This window comes from Mobula hypostoma, chromosome 6 (genome assembly GCF_963921235.1).
Source record: "Mobula hypostoma chromosome 6, sMobHyp1.1, whole genome shotgun sequence".
Classification (NCBI taxonomy): Eukaryota; Metazoa; Chordata; class Chondrichthyes; order Myliobatiformes; family Myliobatidae; genus Mobula; species Mobula hypostoma.
This window is the reverse complement of record NC_086102.1, coordinates 50,876,050-50,899,460: the sequence shown is the minus strand read 5'-3', so window position 1 is coordinate 50,899,460 and position 23,411 is coordinate 50,876,050. Positions and strand designations below refer to the sequence as shown.

At 38.7% G+C, this 23,411-nt stretch overlaps 2 protein-coding genes across 3 annotated transcripts in view; one reads left to right on the top strand and one right to left on the bottom strand.

Moving 5' to 3' along the window:
* Positions 1 to 2,817, top strand: part of sytl5 (synaptotagmin-like 5) — a 200,149-nt gene extending 197,332 nt beyond the window's left edge. For both annotated transcript variants that reach the window (XM_063050826.1, XM_063050827.1), the window contains exon 17: positions 913 to 2,817. In XM_063050826.1, the coding sequence (XP_062906896.1) occupies positions 913 to 1,055 (143 nt within the window). In that variant the 3' untranslated portion in view covers positions 1,056 to 2,817. The remainder of the gene's footprint in view (positions 1 to 912) is intronic.
* Positions 2,818 to 11,881: 9,064 nt separating this feature from the next.
* The window catches only part of srpx (sushi-repeat containing protein X-linked), a 98,903-nt gene continuing 87,373 nt past the window's right edge, over positions 11,882 to 23,411 (bottom strand). The window contains exons 9-10 of the mRNA XM_063049878.1: positions 21,218 to 21,339; positions 11,882 to 13,557 (exon numbers count right to left, since the gene is read on the bottom strand). Of these exons, the coding sequence (XP_062905948.1) occupies positions 13,377 to 13,557; positions 21,218 to 21,339 (303 nt within the window). The 3' untranslated portion in view covers positions 11,882 to 13,376. The remainder of the gene's footprint in view (positions 13,558 to 21,217; positions 21,340 to 23,411) is intronic.

Genomic DNA, 23,411 nt, shown 5'->3' with positions numbered 1-23,411 from the left:
CCAGATTAAAAGACAAGATTTCTTCCTCAGATGCCCTTGACCATTGGGGATGTTTATGATTCAACAACCAATCTTCTCATACCCCTCAGCTCCTAAAAATATTAAACCCAGTCTATCCACTCTCTCCTCATAACTCAAAGGCTTCACCTCAAGACAATATTGTGGTCTGCCCTGATTCCAGTGCCATCATAGCCTTCTGTAGCACGGTGATCAGACCGGCTGTAGCAGTACCTCAAGCTGTGGCCTAATTAATGAGGCTGTAACTTGAATTTGTTTAAGAATTGCTTATCATTTGAGTTTGAACTGTTCTCATACATCTTTGTTTTGATGGCTGTGGGCAGTTTAAAAAGATCTTTGACAGTCGCAGACTCCAGGGCTGGGCCTCCGATCCACCAGATGAGTCACTGTTAGGGTGGGGGCGGAATAATAGTTTCACAAGGCACAAAAGGCAAGTAAGGGTGAGATACAGTCTGGATAATTATGAACTCCCATTGAATTTACAGCCAACCTGTGGGTACCTTCTTTTTGGTTGAAGTCTTTCCCAATAATGTTGGTGACATGAGGTAAAGGATGAAAACAGCAGGATATTGATTACTGAAATGAATAGAGTAAGAAATTGCTGGTAACTTCTAATCTTTCTCAATAAAACCTTCTGATGACTACTTACAAGTCAGTCAGTAATTAACCTGCCTAGTCACCATTGCTGGAACAAAATCACCCCAGGAAACACCCAAATTCCAAAAGGACAAGTTGATGCAGGCTTTGCATTTAAAAGAAAGTCTGTATCTCTATCATGATCTACTTAGCCGTCTACCGTCAGATGATCTACTGGCATATTTTGTTGGTAAGATTGAGGACATTACTAGCACCGTTTCAAAATATTGATGCTGTTATATATTTGTTGCTCAACAGGTCATAGCTATGGGATTGCAGTTGATTGGAATGATGCCCAAGGGGAAGAACAACACATCTGGCTCCAAATGATAGCAAACCCAGGTGTCTGGGCAGAGAGCACAATAATGCTAAGAGCCAGCATGGGGAAGCGCAAATTTTGAACCTGCACATGCAATGTAAAATTAAATATATTATCAAGCCGCAGTTCTTAAGGATAAAAATACTGAGTTCTATATGTGAAAGAAAATATTTATAGCTGTATTTTCACTTTTTAATTTGTGTAAATAATATTTCCTTGGGTTTTTAAATAGTTCAGTTTTGTAAAAAAAAAATCAATTAAGGTCACCTTTACTAGCACAGCATTTGGAAAAAATGAATATTCTGTCTAGCCTCTGTGTCCAGCTCTAGCTTAATAAACAGGAATTGTTGAAGATTTGATGACCTTTCAATATAGCAACCAAGTTTCTAGTTTTAGTCCTAGATAGCACCACCAAAGAGATTAACTGTGGGTGAAACGTGGTTAGCAGTTTCAATGATAACTGGATACAGATGGTTTTCCTGCAGCAGCTGCTTGTGAAGATAATAACCACCACAGATGTGAAAATACAAAGTACAGAGGAAATCTCTCCCTGTCCTCTTGTAACAAAGCCTGTTATTTCTACTGTGTGCAATCAATTGGTCGTATTAAAATGATATTTATTTCCCTCTTGGGTTTCCTATACTACACGTTCTTACTGGGAGGCATTAGGGTTAGGACGATGCAAGGTGTGAAGGAGAAGGATATTCACGAACCAATGTCTACCTTTGCCTTTCTCCCACCTGACACCATTTATTCTCAACAGGCCTTTGGACCTACTAACAAGTCCTAGTAAATGGGATGGTGTCATTTAAAACTGGTTCAGCTCCAAAAATTACAGAACCAAATGTCAGTAAAATTGAACGTGCAGTAACTGCACAGTCAGATTGCGCTATCAGGGTAAATGAATCCTGAAAGTTATTAAAACATTAATTTGCCTTTATAACTCAAAGATTGTATACTTACAGTGTAAATATCACACCAAAGCTATGTTTGATAATCTTTCTGGATTCTAACAGAATGCAAAATGACAACAAATTAATTCAGCTGTAGTTACAGCAACAGTTGTAGTTACAGTTCTGCATTTACCATCAGTAGAATTAAGAATTTCATCCAGAGTCAACCAAAATATTTTCATGTTTAAAAATATGTTTACTTCATGGGAAGGATGCATTCTTATTTGGGCTCAAGGGTTACCGGTTGGAAGTAAAGTTATCACATAGCTAACACCATTTGTTTACAGAGTGCTTGCTTAACATACGTGCTGTAAGGGAGAAGAACGAGTGTGGAATAAGCACTCACTATTTGCAATTTCCATACAACAAGCCTTATGTGAAGTTTTGATGTAATTCTCTGAAGTTAGAGAATCATGTGGCCTCAGATGAAATTGATGATACTGACTGAACTACTGAGCCATTGGCAGGGGAAAGTGTGAGATAATATAAAAGATGTTTCGCTAGAGGTATCTAGTGAATGCACTACTACATCAGTAGGGCCAGTGCAATACTGATAATAGTGTAATATTTTATGTTAAAGATTTAAATATATTTAAACTGCTATTATATATCTATTACGGTTCTACATTATCACAGTTCCTTGTCATCAATACTCTGCAAATTAAATGTGATATTATTCTAATGGCTTAGTATTTAAATTTTCTGTATAAATATTGAAAAGAGACAGTACTGCAAAAGTAATCATACCGTACATGTCAGCATTGATGGATATTCATCATTGTTATATGTTACTGCTGGATCACTGCAGAAGATGTTGCCTAAGTCAAAATGTTTTTTTTTCCCCCACTGGCTCTTGCAAGGATCAAAGAGGTAGTTATATGCACAGTAATTTCAGAAAACTAAAGAAACTAGTATTCAAGGTTGCTACTAAATGGTTACTTAATGCAAAACTGCAAATAAATATTAGCCATTCCTGCTTGAAATGTAACATCCTATTCAAGCTTAAGCTTCTCAAGTCTACATTAGAAGTTTTATCAATGATCTCTCTTCTGTTGGCAGGTCCATGGTGGAAATGTTAGCTGATTATTTCACACTTCTGTTCTTCTCAGGAAATTAAAAGCTATGCCAGTGTACCGCACAGCCTAGAACGCACTCAGGCAATGTGAAGTTGCATCACATCAAGTTTCCATAGTCTATGACCATTTCTAAGACGTGTTGAGGTACTCTTCACATATACGCATCAAAAGTATTATTGGAAACACTTTACTAGAAACATGCTGTATCAACAAGAGCAGAGCAGAAATTGGGTATGCTGATTCCCCAAAGTCTTTATCTACAAGGCACATAGCAGGAAGAGGAAGAGTCTGGATAAGTGCTGCTCTAACAATACTAGGAAAAGTCAATACTATGCTGTACCAAGTAATCACTAGCCTAAACATCCACTCTCTCCAGCACCAGAACACTGCAACTATAGAATGTATCTCCTACCAGCACTACCTGCTACTTTGACAGTACCTCCCAAACTGGTGAATGGTTTTAAAGTGAGAACTACATTATATCTGCATCCTGTGGTCTGATTAATTCATTGTCTCAGTCTGCTTCACTTGATGGCTATACCTTTAAAATGATTAGTATTCTGTGAAGTGTCCTGAATTAATTATAAGAAAGAAAACATTAATCGGGGCTATTTTTGTGATGTTGCCAAAGGTTCATGGTCAAGGGGTAATTGCAAACATTGACCAGGAAGTAAAGAGGCACACAATTGAACATTACAATAATCTATCATTCTTGCCACTATCAGCAAACAAAATATTTTTTGGTCTTTAAAACCAAAGTTTATTTTTTTCCCCAAATCATTCCATCATTAACAATGTTGCCTTTAGAGGATTGTTAATGATTTTTACGCTAAGGGAATTTCATGGCATGGCAGCGCACAGCTCAAACCAGTGCCATGACGATGCATTCCAGCTTCAATACTGAAAAGGCCAGAATATGCAGGAAGAGTCAACAAAGTCCTGCAGAAGGAAATTTTGAGTTGGGTAAAACGTTTTTTTTTAAAAAAAGGTAGGAACTCTAGAATTGCCACATGCTTGAGGCCAAAAATAGGAAGATCGTACAGTTAAATGTGTGGCTGAACAGCTTGGCGCAAGAAAGGAAGGTTTCGGATATCTGGATCATTGAACTCTTCCGGGGCAGATCAGACCAGTACAAGGGGAACGGGTTGCACCTAAACTTCAGGGGCTCGAATACCCTTGCAGAGAGGTTTCTCGTGCTCCTAAGGAAAGTTTAAACTAATAAGTGGGGAGAAAGCATCAACCAGAACAGTAGGGAGCTAGAGGAGTGATTTTGGAGATGGGAAGGGTTAAGTGACATAATTTGAAAAACAAGCAGGGCCAGGATAAAGAGCACAACAAGAATGATGGTATGAAGTTATTTATTTTAGTGCAAGATAAGGCAGCTGAGCTTAGAGCCTTGATTAGTACATTGAGCTACAATATTGTAGCCAATACAAAAACGTAGTTGAGAGAAGTGCAGGACAGCCTGGATGTTGAGCGGCCTATAGCTGTGCCAGATGTGACAGAGTGGGATATAAAAGTGGTGCAGGAGTGACATTACTCATTGAGGTGAATATCATGGCTGCACTAAGAGAACATTTTGGAGAGCTCATCAAGCAAGGCCACATGGTTAGAACTGAAAAGTTAGATCTACACTATAATGGGGTTAGTGCCGGCTGGTGGTGGTGTGGCATTTGCACCAAACTTCGAGGTGATTGGTTCCAGGTTCAGATCCAGCCAGCTCCTTACACGCTTTCCACCTGTGCCAAGCTGAACATCAAGCTAGCAACTCGGCCTCATAAACAGCAGACAAATGCTAAAGAGACAGCAAGGTTGCCACCCGATGCACCACAAGGCGCAGAGAGGAATAACAACAATAGTGGCATTATACTGTAAACTTCACAAGAGCCAGTGAGAACCAGAGAACAAATGCAGGCAGCTCATGGAAATATTTAAAAAAATAAACACAGGGTATTAGTGGATAATTTTAACTTGCTGAATATTTTCTGGGATTTCCACAGCACCAGGCCTGAGAAAGGCCCAAATTTGGTAGGTTTCTTGAAAAAAAATGTAGATTGTCTAACTACAGATTGGACCATACTATTGTAGCTTTTCATAAATAAAACAGCAGAGGTGTTTTAAGTTCAAGGGGAACCATAACAACCAACTTTATTGTCAACCAAACACGGAACACAAAGCTTAGTAGTTACTTAGTAGTTTTGTGACTGTAGTTACAAATGTGAGCTTGGAGAGTTTTGGGAATTCACCCAGCAGTCAAATGAACTCGTAAGCGGTGGTGGATGGGATTGACAGGGTCACTGCGGGGAACTTACTGGGATGCGAGTTAACTACCCAAAGTACTTGCTTGACACTCACAAGCCAGCAGTTCTTAAGGTCCTTGGGCACACAGGAAATCTGTGCCAAACAGTGATCTAGCCACTTTAGGCAGAATGAAATCCCACATATAACGCCGCCCACTGAAGCAAAGCACCACCGGACTTGTCCAGTAAGTCTGGATCCTGCTGCTGTTGGCAGCCTCCAGTGAGGCTCCGTCACTCTTTGCCTTACGATCAATAGCCAGTGCTGGCAGCACACTCATTTGAGCACCTGTGTCACACAATAAGCAGCGCTCTGAAAGAGTGTCGGAATGAACAGTAGACAACCATGGCAGCTGGAACCCAGGGTGCTTACAGACCTCAGGTGTCTCGGTGCACTGGCACTGTCAAAGCTGCAAGGTGGGCAGCACTTCTTGGCAGTTGTACCAAAGCAAGTCTGGTAAAAACACAGATCTGGCATCGTCTGATTTGCAGCCGTAGGCTTGCGTGTGTTGGCAGCTCTACTGACCAGGCTTACTGAGGCAAGGAAATAAGGAAGAATTATGCACCTCTGCCTGGCTGAATGGAGACTCTCAGCCATTTTAGCAAGCTCTCTAGTCATTCACATGTGTATTAGCAAGGGCTATGCTAACTTGATCAGGCATTTGCTGCATGAAGAGTTCTTTAAAAATAAAGAAAGGATGGTGATTTCCAGGAGAGACAGCAAGTGGTCCATTAGCTCTGAAAGCCAAGCATTCAAAAACAGCTCCTAACTGAAGCACAACTCACATTTAGAATAAAACTTTTAAACGGAGCAGTTCTTGAATGCTTTCTTGAAAGATTCCATAAACTAAATGATCTCTCAGTATGTCATTAAGCCCATCCCTGAACTGACAATGCTCAATCAATTTCTTCATTTCAGCCACATAAGCTGAAATGGATTCCCCTTCCTTGTAATTCCACTTACAAAACCTGGAGCATTCTGCAATCAACAATGGTTTTGGTTCTAAATGTTCCTGCGTTACTTTCACAATATCAGCAAAGCTCATTTTGGCTAGCGTTATGGGGCGATGATTAGCTGAGACAACTGCAACTTGATTGGAGATCCATCCAACATTTGCATGCCACATTCCCTGCAATAGTCAACTGAAAGCGAATTCAGAAAGGTACTGGATGGTGCCACGGCAGTGTTCAAGGATAGCACTGGAAAACTCAAACACATCAAGGGTAAAATAGTGCTAAATGAAAGTGCCACACCCAAGTTTTGCAAAGTCCATCTGATCCAGTTGCCGGTGATAAAGTAGCCAGTGAGCTAGATCCAATGATGGCTGAAGGAATTCTTTCCATGGTTGAGCCAATGGACAATGTCCCAGTAGCCAAGAAGAATGGTTATGTCAGGATCTGTGGTGATTTTAAGGTTACCATCAACCACTACTGAAAGTAGATCTATACCCTTTCCCTAGGATAGAGGATATCTTTGCAAACCTTTCTGAAGAGAGACAATTCAGTAAAGTTGTCTTAGTTAAGGCCTTCAGACAGACAGAGATGGAAGAGTAAGAGGCGTTTCTTACCATAAACACTCACAAAGGGCGCTATCACTATAAGAGGCATAGGCTTATTTTTGGAGCAGCATCTGCACCCACACCCTGGCAGAAGCTATGGACCAGGTACTGCAGGGCTGTCCAAGCATGCAGTTATCTAGATGACATCATTATTACCAGTGAGGATGTAAGGAACATCTCTAAAATCTCAAAGCAGTGTTAAAAAGATTAGAAGAATTTCAGTCATTCCTGAAAATAAATAGAACAAGACACATTACATCTGCAGCATACTGCTTAGCTATAAATGAAAAGTTTGTCCAGAGTCTAAAGGGCGCACTGTGAGCAATGTCTGCAGAGCACACTACACTTACACTGAATCAGAAGCTTGTCAATTTCCTCAATGCATATCACAATGCAGAACACTGCACAACCAACAACTCACCAGCATGCAGGACAAACAACTCAGGGCCCTTCAAACAAGCAGGTCCGATGTTTCACTCCTGGACAAGCAGTCCTGGTGAGGGACTGCAGCGGGGATCAAAAGTGGGTACTTGGAAAGATTAAGGACAGAACTGGACCACTCTCCTACACAGTGGAGAATGTGTCTGATGTCATCTGGAAACAGTACATTGATCAGCAGAGGAGAGAAGGGTCAATTGTTAGAAAAGAAAGGAGTCCAGAGCTGTCAGAACCACCTCCTGCGGTCCCAGTGTCAACACCTACAACCACGGATGAGGCTCCAGAACCTGAGGTTGTTTCACAGCCACAAGTCCCACCTACCAAGCAGAGCAATTCCCCCTTGTCAGGAAAGGTGTTATCCCACAAGAGTAAGTCATCCTCCATAGCAAATAAATCTTTAGGCCTGAATGGGACAATTTAAAGTTTTCTCTGATGTGGATATCTATAGCAGTCGTATGTGTGTGTATATAGCTAAGCAGAGAAGAGTGTAGTGTATTTAATATTTCAGTAATGTTTTAATGACATTGTAAATGTAATGTTTGATTAAGCATTCTAGTTTGTTTACATAATTCATTATGTGTAAGAGTTATATGAATAGCATACATCATTACATCATCATGTCAGACGTGAGCACCACACGAAAGACAAGTATCCTTAGGTAGGCCCAGATCCTCAGCTCCCGTGTTTTTCTTTCGATTAGTTTCTGGAGTTAGAAACCATAGCAACCATGGTACTGCCTGGATTGAAGAATATTAGTCATAAGGAGAGGTTTGATAAACTAAGAGTACTCCCTCTGGAGGCCAAAGAGTGACCTGATAGAAGTACGTATAGAAAATTATGAGAGGCATGGAAAGGGCATAGGCTTGGACTCTTTCTTCCCCCCCAGCCCGGAGTGGAAATGTCAAATACTAGAGGACATAGGTTTAGAGTGAGAGGGGGAAAGTTCAAAGGAAATGAGTGAAGAAAGTAGTTTTTCTTAATGCTGGATGATAACTGCCTGAAACACACTGCCATGGGAAATGGCAGAAGCAAATACAATGATAATATTTAAAATTTTTTAGACAGACACATGAACAGGCAGGAAATAGAGAGAATATGGACTACATCCAGACAGGAGGGATTAATTTAAATTGGTATCATGGTCAGCACAGAGATGATGGGCCAAAGAGCTTGTTCCTGAATAGTCATAGTCATACTTTATTAATCCCGGGGGAAATTGGTTTTTGTTACAGTTGCTCCATAAATAATAAATAGTAATAGAACCATAAATAGTTAAATAGTAATATGTAAATTATGCCAGGAAATTATGAAATAAGACCAGGACCAGCCTATTGGCTCAGGATGTCTGACCCTCCAAGGGAGGAGTTGTAAAGTTTGATGGCCACAGGCAGGAATGACTTCCTATGACGCTCTGTGCTGCATCTCGGTGGAATGAGTCTCTGGCTGAATGTACTCCTGTGCCCACCCAGTACATTATGTAGTGGATGGGAGACATTGACCAAGATGGCATGCAACTTAGACAGCATCCTCTTTTCAGACACCACCGTCAGAGAGTCCAGTTCCATCCCCACAACATCACTGGCCTTACGAATGAGTTTGTTGATTCTGTTGGTGTCTGCCACCCTCAGCCTGCTGCCCCAGCACACAACAGCAAACATGATAGCACTGGCCACCACAGACTCGTAGAACATCCTCAGCATCGTCCAGCAGATGTTAAAGGACCTCAGTCTCCTCAGGAAGTAGAGACGGCTCTGGCCCTTTTTGTAGACAGCCTCAGTGTTCTTTCACCAGTCCAGTTTATTGTCAATTCGTATCCCCAGGTATCTGTAATCCTCCATCATGTCCACACTAACCCCCTGGATGGAAACAGGGGTCACCGGTACCTTAGCTCTCCTCAGGTCTACCACCAGCTCCTTAGTCTTTTTCACATTAAGCTGCAGATAATTCTGCTCACACCATGTGACAAACTGTTCAGTTCTATGTTCTACAGCCATAAACATTTGCCTTCCATTCTAAAGTAAGGAAGTACTTTGTAAGAGGATCTATGTGAAATACAATAACGTGTAGCTTCCATTATTAACTCCATTGTATTCTGTATAATATGAGGCAACTGCATTCTACTTCATTATCCATATCTGCAAAGCACTCCACATAACTTGGATAAAAATGATTACGTATGTTACTGAGCAAAGTTGAAAAAAGTAGAAACAGAAACTGAACATGAAGAACAATAATGGTGGGTGAGGCAGCATCTCTGAGAAGCAGAGGAGAATACTGACCTTTACCAGCACCCTTTCACCAGTTCTGATTAAAGAGCATTTGTCAACTATTTCACTATTTTAGCTCCACTGAAGAACTATTAGGTTACCACACGAGTACTTTTTAAATGCAATTTCTGAAACAAATACATGCCAAAATATTGAGCAGTTCTAATCAGCTGAATGGGAGTAAAAAGAACAAGCAGAGTTTTCAATACTAATACTATTGTCTTCAATATATAGCATTCCACAACCAGCTCAGTACTCAACTGATCCATAAGTTCATAAAGAATTTAAATTGTATTCCGGAGATCTTAAAGTTTGTCAGAGCCTCTTCCTAACAATATGAAAATGAATATTAAAAACATGAAAATGAAATGAATATTAAAATCATACAATGCCCAAGCTGCACATTTGCCTTTTGTCAATCTTACTTTCCTAAGTTATTGTGTGTTATATGTGTGTTAAGTGTGCTACTGTGCTTTATACCCCGGTCCAGCAAAACATTGTCTCATTTGACAGTATACACATATATAGTTAAATAACAATGAACTTGACTTGTATGATGAGACTAAAGAAGCCAAGTCGATATTAGCTTCATTATAGTGAATTTTCACTTCCGATCAAATTGATTTATAACTCTTACCTGTGGGATTTGGCTGAGGGGATTTGCATCATTCACTTAAAATTTGTTTTCATACCTTTTCTAAAATTGCTCATAACTCAGTGCCAGTCTTAAATGATAGACATTTGCCAAATAAACATTACCAGATAATGTTGAAAAATATTTTCCTAATTGAGTCACTTTAAGCACGTAACACTAAACGAAAATCAAAAAGCTGCAGATGCTGATATAAAACCAGAAGAGCTAATGAACAGTCTTCACCCTGAAATATGAACTATCGTTCTTTTCACAGATGCTTCCCATTTTCATCATTTTCTGTTTTGTCTAGAATGGGCCAGACAACAACTTCACAGTGAACGATTACAAAACTAGCTAGCAGTTGTGTGCACACATCTAACTTCTCACTCTGTGCCTGGACTTACTAGCATGTCCAGAAATAGGTTTGCAACTGTAGAAGCTGAGAAGCAAGAAACCCTTTCTATGAGGCCTCTCAGCCTCATGCCCAGCCATGGCTGACACATCTATTATAAACCCATTTACTTCACTTCATTAAACAAAGTGAAAACTTTTTTTTTTTCCAGTTTTAATACTAATGCATGTAATTGACATCAGTTCAGAAACACAAGACCATAAGTCAAAGGAGCAGAATTAAGCCACTCGGCCTATCAAGTCTGCGCTGCAATCTATCCTTGCTGATTTATTATCCCTCTCAATCTCATTCTCCTGCCTTTTCCCCATAACCTTTGATGCCCTGACTAAACAAGAACCTATCAATCTCTGCTTTAAATATGCCCAATGACATCACCTCCATAGCCATCTGTGGTAATGAATTCCACAGATTCACCACCCTCTGGCTAAAGAAATTCCTTCTTATCTCTGTTCTAAATGAAAATCCCTTTATTCTGAGGCTATGAAAAGTAAACCAACTTACTTTTAAAATTTCTTTAACTATTTGTCAAGTTGTTGTGTACATTACTGATTATCAGGATCACCTCAATTCTGTCAGTGTGGATGCAGTCTGGTTGCTCCTCACAGACCAGTCATTCTGTGAGATAAATTGGGTGAAGGCAAATCTTTGGGAGCCATGAGTTGATCATGGGGCACAGGCCAGCTCCATCCAACACAATCAGGCTCAACACATCTACATTACATTGCTCAGAAACATCCTAATGCACATCCAGAAATGAAAGGGTTACACTGCACTCTTAAATCCACTCTTAAATCTATGTAAATCCAGAGCCCCAGATGGCGGGCAACAAGCATTAAAAAAAGACACATACACACAAAAATTCCCATCAGCCATACAAATGTGGTTAGCCAATGTAAATAAAGGACCTAACATTTGATCCAGGCTTCATCTTTACCTCAGGCAAAACCAGTTTTAAATATATCAACTAAAAGTGAAGTGTGTACTATGATCATCTTCTTGATTGCAATTCCAACCAGAGTTCTCCATCCTCAGACTCCTGATTCTAATGACCCTCTGCCACAGACACTCCTTCATTGGCGTCAGTACAGCCCAATTTCAGAAGTTGTGTTCACTGTACCACTACCAACACACAGGCATGGACAAGGATAATCTATCCAATCATGTTTGTATGAATGTAATTGCATTTTTCAAATTAATACTGCTGTAGTACAACAAATTGAGCATTTTATTATTATTTATAAATGCTATAATAATGAATTGACAATACTGCGAAATTAACAATGGTTTTAAAATCCATTTTAATATAATGGATTTAGTATAAAAATGTAAATGGATCACTTTTCCCTTTCCATGTGTGATGTTCAATTCAATTTCTTCTACAGATTTTAACCCTTACATATCCTCCCAAGTATAACTGCTACAATTTCCGGACTGAATCCAAACTGGAATTCCTTCATCAAGTGAACAAGTTGATCCAAACAGATACAAGCTGAAACTTACCAGACTTCTGTCAATTAAGGGAGATTCAGTATTTCTTCCATGCAAATATGCTTTGCATCCCTTTCTAGTTCATCTGGATGAATGAACTGATGCAAAACAGACCAGAGCAAAGCTTAGAAGCACTACAGCATCTTATTCATTGGGCAAGCGAGTATCATTATGTGACTAAAGCACCATATATTTAATATTCAGACCAGCAGAGGGCCTGCTCATTATATTTACTCCCCCTATCAACTATCCAACATTAAATAAATTATTTGGACCTTAAATCTACATCAAAATAAGCTACCTGTCTTAAAACACCCAAACATGGTCTGGTATCTGTCTCAAGCTCACCATGTGGAACGGAAAGGAGCATTGCCTGATAATAAACACCTGAAGTCTGCTGGTAGATACCACGCTGCTCCAAATACTAAGAGAAGAATGACTTTTAATGCTTGAATGCTGGCTCATAATGGTGACCAGAGTCATGCCACCTTTAAATTCTTCAAAAATCAGATGCCACTTAGTTGTATACACATGCCGTTTCATTCTTAAACCTCACTGTTACTACACAGCAAGGACAAGCCCATAGATCTATTCTCACCGTTTAAACAACTTCGTCGGCAAAAATACACTCCTGCCAACTCCAAGCTGTCCAGACACATTCGAACACTCCAGTGTAAGTGTGAATTTGCTGTGGGTATTGAGAGTTTTAATTTTAAACCTGAACAACCCTCTATACACAAAGCAGCCATCTTCTCTAAGGTTGTATGTCAGTATAAAGAACACTTAAACTAAATCCTCACATTCAGAACATTACGTTTTAATTAAATGCCTGGGATTGAGCAGGTCAATGTAAAAAGGATTAAGTGTGGCAAAAAGAAGTTGGATTAGCTGGTAATGAGAATCAATAGTCATCTCACCATATGGATCACAGTGGAAGCACATAATCTACTCTTTCAGAACAAAGTGAAAACCATAAACTAATAATTGTGGCACATTTTCCAAAACTAGTTAAATCATTCCATGTGTATTGTGTTCAAACTTATCTCCTGTGCTGCAGTTTATAAGGAAAATTCATAAATTACACCAAGCACAATACTTTACTTATTCATGATAATAAACTGATATGCTGCACCTAAGCAAAATTTTTCAGCAATCAAAAGGAATGTTTTACAGCATACTTTTATATATTAATGGCACTTTCAAGATATAAGTACGTAACTTGAAAATTCACATAGCAAACTGCAGTTGCTCCAATAAAGGGTAAAATTAGCTTTTGAAATCAATCACATGTCTGACCACTTTCTGCTTGCAATTTGATTTCTTCCTTTCGCAAAGGAAATGTGTCAATCAATGTGAAGAGTTCAGCAGCGGTAACTGGGAAAGGATAGCGTTCCCTATCCCTGCCATGTTTATCAACAAGGACCATGTTGAAGCTTGACTGGGAAATCCGGAGCAGCAACCTGCAAGATAGATCACAGGACAGCTTGAAGAGCACATAGACAGACCCACAAATCGGCTCTCTTCCCTTCTTAGCAGCTTTTAAAACTTTTGTCAGCTATCAAATTAGTATCAAGTAATGTTTCTAATTGCCATTTTGCTAAATACTCTGACCATGAAGCAAAAGATTCGAACTAACCAAGATGAGCCAAGTTGTCTTCTTCCAACCAAGGTTAATTGATGTAGTTCAACAATCAGGTTTACTCAGCTACTTAATCTTCCAAATAATAATGCAAAAATCATTTTTACATTCATTGTTTTAAGGTACAGCATTATCACTGTCACAGACTCAATGTTCCAGGCTCAAAGTTTTATGCGTGTTACTGCAATACTTTTTCTCAGCTGAAATTTTTCACCAATCCCCATGCTCCTGCCTTCTCCCCATAACTATTACTCACGGCATCAAAAAAGAGTTTATCAAGTTCAGATTTAAATATATTCAATGACTTGGCCTCCACAGTCATCTGTGGCAATGAATTCTATAGATTCACTACTCTCTGGCTGAAGAAATTCCTCCACATCTCTGTTCTAAATGGATGTTCCTCTATTCTGAGGCTGTGCCCTCTGATCCTAGACTCACCCACTATAAGAAACATCCTCTCCACATCCACTCTATCTAGGCCTTTCAATATTTGATAGATTTCAATGAGATCCCCCATCGTTCTTCTAAACTCCAGTGAGTACAGGCCCAGAGCCATCAAACACTCCTCATACATTAACCCTTTCATTCTTGTGAACCTCTTCTGGAACCTCTCCAATGCCAGCACATCTTTTCTTAGGGGCAAGTGATCATAGTATGATCAAATTCACCTTAAATTTTGAGAAGGAGAAGCTAAAGTCAGGTGTCTCAGTATTACAGTGGAGTAAAGAGAATTACAGAGACATAAGAGAGGAGTTGGCCAGAATTGATTGGAAAAGAACACTGGCAATGGCCGTAGTCAGCATGGTCTCCTCAAGGGAAAATCTTGCCTGACAAATCTGTTGGAATTCTTTGAAGAAATGACAAGCAGAATAGACAAAGGAGCATTGGTTGATGTTGTGTATTTGGGTTCTCAGAAGATCTTTGACAAAGTGCTATACATGAGGCTGCTTAACAAGTTGCGAGCCCATGGTACTACAGGGAAGATCCTATCATGAATAAAGCAGTGGCTGACTGGCAGGAAGCAAAGAATGGGAATAAAGGGAGCCTTTTCTGGTTGCCGGCTGGTGACTAGTGGTGTTCCACAGGGTCTGTGTTGAGATTGATTCTTTTTGCATTTTCTGGTGATGATTTGGATAATGGAATTGACGGGATTGTTACAAAGTTTGCAGAAAATACAAAAATAGGTGAAGGGACAGGTAGTTTTGAGGAAGTAGAAAGGCTACGGAAGGACCTAGACATATTAGGAGAATGGGAAAGAAGTGGCAGACGGAATACAGCATCAGGAAGTGTATGGTAATACACTATGATAGAAGAAATAAAAGGTAGACTATTTTCTTAAGGGTTGAGTCGGTGGTGAGGAAGGCAAATTCATTTCAAGAGGACTAGAATATAAAACAAGGATGTAATGTTGAGACTTTATAAGCACTGAGGGCTCACTTGGAGTATTGTGAGCAGTTCTGGGACCCTTATCTTAGAAAGGATGTGCTGAAACTGGAGAGGCCTCAAAAGAGGTTCACAAAAATGATTCCAGATTTGAACAGCTTGTCATATGAAGAATGGACCTGTATTCACTGGAATGCAGAAGAATGAGGGGTGATCTCCTGGAAACCTATTGAATGGTGAAAGGCCTTGAGAATGTGGACATGGAGAGGATATTTCCTATGGTGAGACCAGAGGACACAGCCTCAGAATAGAGGGGTATCCTTTTAGAACGGAGATGAGGAGGAATTTCTTTGCCAAAGAATGGTGAATCTGTGGAAGTTGTTGCCATAGGCATCTGTGGAAACTGACTGGATGTATAGTTAAGGCAGAGATTGATGATTCTTGATTAGTCAAGGCATGAAGGGATACAGGTGGAAGGCAGGAAACTGGGGCTGAGAGGAAAAGTGCATCAGCCATGATGAAATGCTGGAACAGATTTGATGGGCCAAATGGCCTAATTCTGCTCCTATGTCTTAAGGTCTTATAAGAACCCAAAACTGCTCACAATCCTCCAAGTGCGGTCTGACCAATGCCTTATAAACCCTTAGAGTTATATCTTTGCTCTTATATTCTAGTCCTTTAAAAATGAATGCTAACATTGCATTTGCTTTCCTTACCACCAACTTGGCCTGCAAGTTAACCTTTGGTAAATCCTGCACAAGGACTCCCAAAGTCCCTTTGTACCTCTGGTTTTGGAATTTTGCCCTGGTTTAGAAAATAGTCTACGTCTTTACAGTATTCCTTCTATCGAAGTGCATGACCATACACTTCCCAACACTGTATTCCATCTGCCAATTCTTTTCCCATTCTCATAATCTGTATAATTCCTTCTGTGGACTCCCTGCTTCCTCAACACTACCTGCCCTGCTACCCATCATCGTATCATCAACAAAGCCATCAATTCATCATTCAAATCATTGACATATAACATGAAAAGCAAACCCAACAGCAACCCCTGTGGAACACTGCTAGTCATTGTCAGTCAACCAGAAAAGGCCCCCTTTATTCCGACTCTTTACCTCCTGTCTGCCAGTCAGCCAATCTTCTATGAATTCCCTGTAATACCATGGGCTCTTATCTTGTTAATCAACCTTCTGAAAATCCAGGAAAATATCCACTGACTTTCCTTTGTCTATCCTGCTTGTTACTTCTTCAGGGAATTCAAACAGATCTGCCAGGCAAGATTTTCCCTTAAGGAAATTATGCTGATTTGGCCTATTTTATCATGCGCTTCCAAGTACCCTGAGACCTCATCCTTAATAATCGACTCCAAAATCTTCCCAACCACTGAAGTCAGGCTAACTGACCTATAATTTCCTTTCCTTCCCTTCCTCCCTTCTTAGGATTTGATTTCATTTGATTGCAATTTTCCAGCCCTCAGAACCATTCCAGAAAGATCATTATTAGTGCCCCTACAATCTCTTCAGTCACCTCTTTCAGAACACTGGGGTGTAGTCCGTCTGGTCCAGGTGACTTATCTACCTTCACCTCTTTCAGCTTCCCAAGCACATTCTCCTTAATAATAGCCACATACTGTTGGTGCCTTACACCTTAAGACTGATGCAAAGTATTTATTAAGTTCATCCGCCGTTTCTTTGTCCCCCATTTCTACCTCTCTAGCATTATGGTGGAGCAGGCTCGACAGGCCAGATGACCTACGCCTGCCCCTATTTCTTATATTTGGGATGTATCTATCTTGCACCTTCTGAATTGCCCCCAGATACTCTAGCCATTGATGTTCTGCTGTCATCCCTGCTCTGCAACTTTCCTCTCTTGAGGTCTAGCAGCAAACTGATTTTCCCAATCAACTTGCACATTGAAATCCCCCTTGACTATCATAACATTGTCCTTCTGAAATGCCTTTACTAACTCCCATTGTAATTTGTGGCACATCCTGGTGACTGTTCGGAGGCCTGTATGTAAGTCCCATCAGGGCCTTTTTACCCTTGCAGTTTCTTAACTCTACCAACAAGAATACTACATCTTCCGATCCTATAACACCTCTTTCTAAGGATTTGATTTCTTTTTTTTTACCAGAGCTACCCCACCCCCTCTTCCTACCTGCCTGTCTGTTCAAAGCGATATATTTATTATTGAGGGAACTGCTACAGGGGAACTCTCTGCACTGGCTGCCCATATGAAATTCATCTTTTCATTATTCCTGTGGTCAATTCCATGAATATGAAGTCAAATATTTTTCAAATAACTTTACGGACTTTACCTAATAAATCTGCAAATTTGATTAATTTTTTCCTTTCTGATTCTGGGTCGACGGACATTTGGCGTTTTCTGCATCCTCAGGAAAAAGATTTTTCCTTCTTTTCACATGTTCATCATTCCTATTCAAGAATTGATTATTTTTTCATTGATTCTCGTCTCATTCCTTCAGTGATTAAATGTGATTATGATTCTATAACCATTTCGGATCATGCTCCACTTAAGCTTTCTATTAAAATTATGGCCAATATACCAAACAATAGACAATGGCGTTTTAATTCGCTGTTGCTTCAGGACTCGGACTTTGTTAATTTTATGAATGAACAGATTGAGCTTTTTTTTACAATTAACCATACAGAAGATATTTCGGTTAACACTCTTTGGGACACTTTTAAAGCCTATATTCGGGGTCAGATTATTTCGTATTCCGTTGCTTTGAGGAAGAAACAGAAGCAGGAGGAGATGGCAATTGTGGACAAGATTAAAGAAATTGATAAGAAATATGTTATGGCTCCTTCTGAGGAGCTATACAAACAAAGAACTGAACTTCAAATGGAACACAGTTTACTACTCTCGTCCTCGATTGTAAACCAATTAAAGAAAACAAGAAGTGATTTTTATGTTCACAGTGATAAAATTGGCAAGCTGCTGGCTAATCAATTGAAATCTAATTATGTTAAATCTCAAATCAATCAGATTTATAACCAAAATGATCGATTGATATTGGATCATGTGGGGATTAATCAAACCTTTTGTGATTTTTATTCTTCTTTATATCAATCAGAGTCTCCTCGAGATTCTAAATATATGAATGATTTTTTAGATAAGTTAGACTTCCCTCAGATTTCACAGGATATGTCTTCTTTATTAGATACTTCCATTACAATGGATGAGATTAAGAATGTTATTTTTTCTATGAATCTGGGGAAAGCTCCTGGCCCTGATGGGTTTACCGTTGAATTTTATAAATGTTTTGCTTCTTTATTGATTCCTTGGCTCTATAAGGTTTTTGAGGCTTCTTTGAAACTTGGTAAACTTCCGGAATCTTTTAATAGAGCATCAATTTCTTTAATACTAAAGAAGGATAAAGACCCTGCTCAATGTGCATCTTATAGACCAATATCTTTATTAAATGTTGATTCTAAAGTTTTTTCTAAGTTATTAGCAAATAGACTAGAAAAAGTACTTCCTTCTATTATTTCGGAAGACCAAACGGGTTTTATTAAAGGTCGTTACTCTTTTTATAATATTCGTACATTGTTAAATATCGTTTATACTCCCTCACAAAATGTTCCTGAGTGTGTTATTTCTTTAGATGCCGAGAAAGCTTTTGATAGAGTAGAATGGCCTTATTTATTTAAGGTGCTTGAAATGTTTAATTTTAGCTTGAAATTTATATCCTGGATTAAACTGTTATATCACTCCCCTGTAGCCTCGGTTCGTACTAACTCCTTAAACTCACCTTTTTTTCCTCTCTTTCGTGGTACTCGACAAGGCTGTCCTCTTAGTCCCCTATTATTTGATATTGCATTAGAACCTCTTGCAATTGCTATTCGAGAATCTTCAAATATTACTGGGATAACTCGGGGATTAAAGTCCCATAAATTATCACTCTATGCTGATGATTTACTTTTATATATTTCTAATCCTGAGAGATCCATTCCTGCTGTTTTAGAGTTATTAGCACAATTTGGTCTTTTCTCAGGTTATAAATTAAATCTTAGTAAGAGTGAACTTTTTCCGATTAATAAACATCTTCCCTTATATTATAAATTTCCATTTAAATTGATTAATAATTACTTTTCATATCTTGGGATTAAAATTACTTGTAAACATAAAGATTTATTTAAGACTAACTTTTTACCATTAATAGACCATATTACTCAACTTTCATCTAAATGGTTTCCCTTATATTTAACTTTGATTGGTCGTATTAATGCAGTTAAGATGTTTTTTTTGCCAAAATTTTTATATGTGTTTCAGGCATTACCAATTTTCGTTCCTAAATCTTTTTTTGATAAAGTTGACTCTAAAATTTCTTCATTTATTTGGCAGAATAAGAATCCGAGACTGGGTAAAATACATTTACAGAAAGCTAAGAGAGATGGAGGTTTAGCATTACCTAACTTTAGATTTTATTATTGGGCTATTAATATTCGACATATGAAATTTTGGTTACTTGACCGGGACATACTATCTATTCCTAAATGGGTAGCATTGGAATTACAATCTGTTCAGGGTTATACACTTGGTTCTATTTTAGGTTCCTCTCTTCCTTTTGATTCGAAACGCCTTAAGCAGGTCTCTAACCCGATAGTTAAATATGCTTTGCGCATTTGGTTTCAATTCAGAAAATTTTTTGATCTTAATCAATTCGGGTTAGCGATTCCTATTTTAGGTAACATATTTTTTCCTCCCTCTTTTACGGATCGCGCTTTTCAAACTTGGAAGACTAAGGGTATTTTACGGTTTTTGGATTTATTTTTAGATGGTTCCCTTATGTCTTTTGAACAATTATCTAACAAATATAACTTATCAAGAATACATTTTTTTAGATATTTACAAGTTAGAAATTTCCTAAGTACTATACTTTCTTCCTTTCCAATGCTTCCTCCTATATATATTTTAGATTCGATAATTAACCTTAATCCATGTCAGAAAGGTGCATCGGCTATGATTTATAATATTATTATGAAACTTAGGAAAGCTCCATTTGATAAGATTAGGGTAGATTGGGAACAGGAATTGGGGCTTACCATTTCTGTGGATGATTGGGGGCAGATTTTACAATTAGTTAATACTTCCTCTATTTGTGCTAAACATTCCCTAATTCAATTTAAAGTGGTTCATAGAGCACATATGTCCAAAGATAAGTTAGCGCGTTTTTACTCGCATATTAATCCTTTCTGTGATAGATGTTCGGGGCAGATAGCCTCTTTAACTCATATGTTTTGGTCTTGCCCTACTTTGGAAACTTTTTGGAGAGATATTTTCAATATTATTTCTAAGGTATTAAATATAGATATCTCTCCTCACCCTATTACTGCTATCTTTGGACTACCTAAAATTTCTAGTAATCTTTCCCCTTCAGCCCGTAGAATGATTGCATTTCTTACTTTAATGGCGAAAAGATGTATTTTACAACATTGGAAAGAGCTTAATGCTCCAACTACCTTTTTTTGGTTTTCTCAGACGATTTTATGTTTGAATCTGGAGAAAATTAGAAGTAACCTTTATGATTCTTCATTTAAATTTGAACAGATTTGGGGACCTTTTATTCGATATTTTCATTTAATGTAATATTTACCCTTCTTGTTTTTTCTTCACTGTTTTAATGGAGGTCGGGATTGAGGACGTGATTTTAAGTTTAACTCTGTTTGGTTTCAAGTTAGCCCATTGCTTTGCTTTGCTTTTAGTTAGTTGCACGGTGGGTTTTTTTTTGGGGGTTTTTTTTTCTTTTTTTTCCATTGATATATATAAAATCTAGTATACTATTATGTTATCTTGGTTTCTTATGCTTAAATTACATTGTTTGTAGTATTTTCTTTTTGGTATTGTTATCTTTTGGAATTTTATTATACTTTAACATTGTATTAATGTTTATATGGCTTACCTTTTTTGTATACTTACTCAATAAAAAGATTTAAAAAGAAAGAAATATTTTTCAAATAATTAAGACCAGCATCTTGCATTTCAAGCATTCTTGGGATTTGCAAAACTATTGTCAATCTGCAAGGCTGCACTAAAATGGCAGAAAACAATTTGAAGTTGTAGTGTCTTACCTCAGTTGTAAAACTAGGAATGGTGACAGGAACTGTTCCCTTATCCTCCCTATTAGCACAGGGTAAACACCAACTAGTTCTATGACTGTCACATGCCTTAAGTCAAAGCCACATATAGCTTGCTGCAAGAAATCATACAAAATATGTTTCACTACAATGCATACTCACAAAAATTCAGTCTCTCAAGAAAATAATCTTCAATCAGCTTCTCAGAGCAAGCACAACAAATGTGACATTGCCTGCTTTGCTCATAACCAAAAATTAATTCTAATGTAAAATTTAATGGATTGCAAATTTAGAATGTTTATCTTAAGACAATTTCCTCACATCTCTGCCAATTTTTTTCTCCTTTATTCAGTCAATTTCCTCCTTAAAGATACTGCAATCTTTATCCATTTTTATGAAATAATAATATGAAATCTGTAACATCCAATGCATTCCAAATACAAACCAGACATTTGTTAAGCATCCTAAATCAAAATCCGAATCAGGTTTAATGTCACTGGTATATGTCGTGAGACTTGTTGTTATCTGGCAGCAGTATATTGCAATACATAATAATAAAAATTATAAACTACAATCAGTATATATAAAAATACATATTAAATAACAGGTACAAAAAAAGAGAAAACAAGTAATGGGATAGTGTTCATAGGTTCATTGTCCATTCAGAAATTTGATGGCAAAGGGGAAGAAGCTGTTCCTGAAACGTTTGAGTGTGGATCTTCAGGCTCCTGTACCTCTCCTTGATGGTAGCAATGATAAGAGGTCATATCCTCCGCAGATCCTTATTGTTTTCTGTTGAATGCATTAAATTATTCATTGGTTCCCTTCTGATATGTTTTTCTAAGTATCAGAATCAGGTTTAATATCACTTGTGTATGTGTTGTTTTGCAGCAGCAGTACATTGAAAAACAATAATAAATCTATAAATTACTGTAGTATATATTAAAAAAGAATATTTAATTAAATACATAGGGTAAAAAGAGAGAGAAATGGTGAAGTAGTACACATGGGTTCATTGTTCATTCTGAAAGCCGATGGCAGAGGGGAAGAAGCTGTTCCTGAAACAGAGTGTGTGTCTTCAGGCTCCTGTACCTCCTCCTTGACGGTTGCAATGAGAAGAGGGCACATCACGTGTGGTGGGGGTCCTTAACGATGGATGCCGCCTTTTTGAGGCATCACATTTTGAAGGTGTCCTGGATGCTCAGGAGGCTAATGTCCATGATGGAGCTGGCAGAGTTTACAATTTTCTGCAGCTTTTTCTGATCCTGTGCAGGCCCCTCCAAACCAGATGATGATGCAATCAGTTAGAATGCTCTCCATAGTACTTTGGTAGAAATTTGCAAGAGTCTTTGACGACAAATCAAGTCTCCTCAACTACTAATGAAATATAGCTGCTGTCAAGCCTTCTTTGTGACTGCATCAAAATATTGGGCCTAGGATAGCTCTTCAGAGAAGTTGACACCCAGGAACTTCAAACTCCTTATCCTTCCCGCTGCTGGTCCTTCAATGAGGACTGGTGTGTGTTCCCTCATCTTCTACTTCCGGAAGTCCACAATCAATTTCTTTGTCTTGCTGACCTTGAGTGCAAGATTGTTGTTGCAACGTCACTCAACCAGTCGATCAATCTCGCTCCTGTACACTTCCTCATCACCAAGAATAGTTGTGACATCTGCAAAGTTATAAATACTGCCTGAGCTGCGCCTACCCACACAGTCGTGCACGTCAAGAGAGTAGAGCACGCCTCCGTGACGTGCGCCACTGTGAACTGCCAGCCAGAAGGAGAAGTACATTTCCGATTTCCACAGGCTGTGATCGTCTGGTGAGGAAGTCAAGGGTCCAATTGCAGAGGGAGGTATACAGGCTCAGGTTCTGGAACCTGTTGATTAGAACTGAGGGTATGATTGTGTTGAATGCTGTGCTGTAATCAATAAATGGCAGCCTGAAGTAGATGTTGCTATTGTCCGGATGATCGAAGGCTAAGTGGAGAGCCGGTGAGATTGCATCCGCTGTACACCTGTTGCGGCGATAGGTGACTTGCAGCAGGTCCAGGTCCTTGCTGAGAGTGAAGGGTGAACACTCTGTGGTTATGATCCACCTCAGTACCAAAAACACACGTAAAAAGAGGAATAAGAGCTTGCAGACCCAACTTGGAAATATGTAGAGTTTAAAAAAGCAGGCAGTCTCTAAG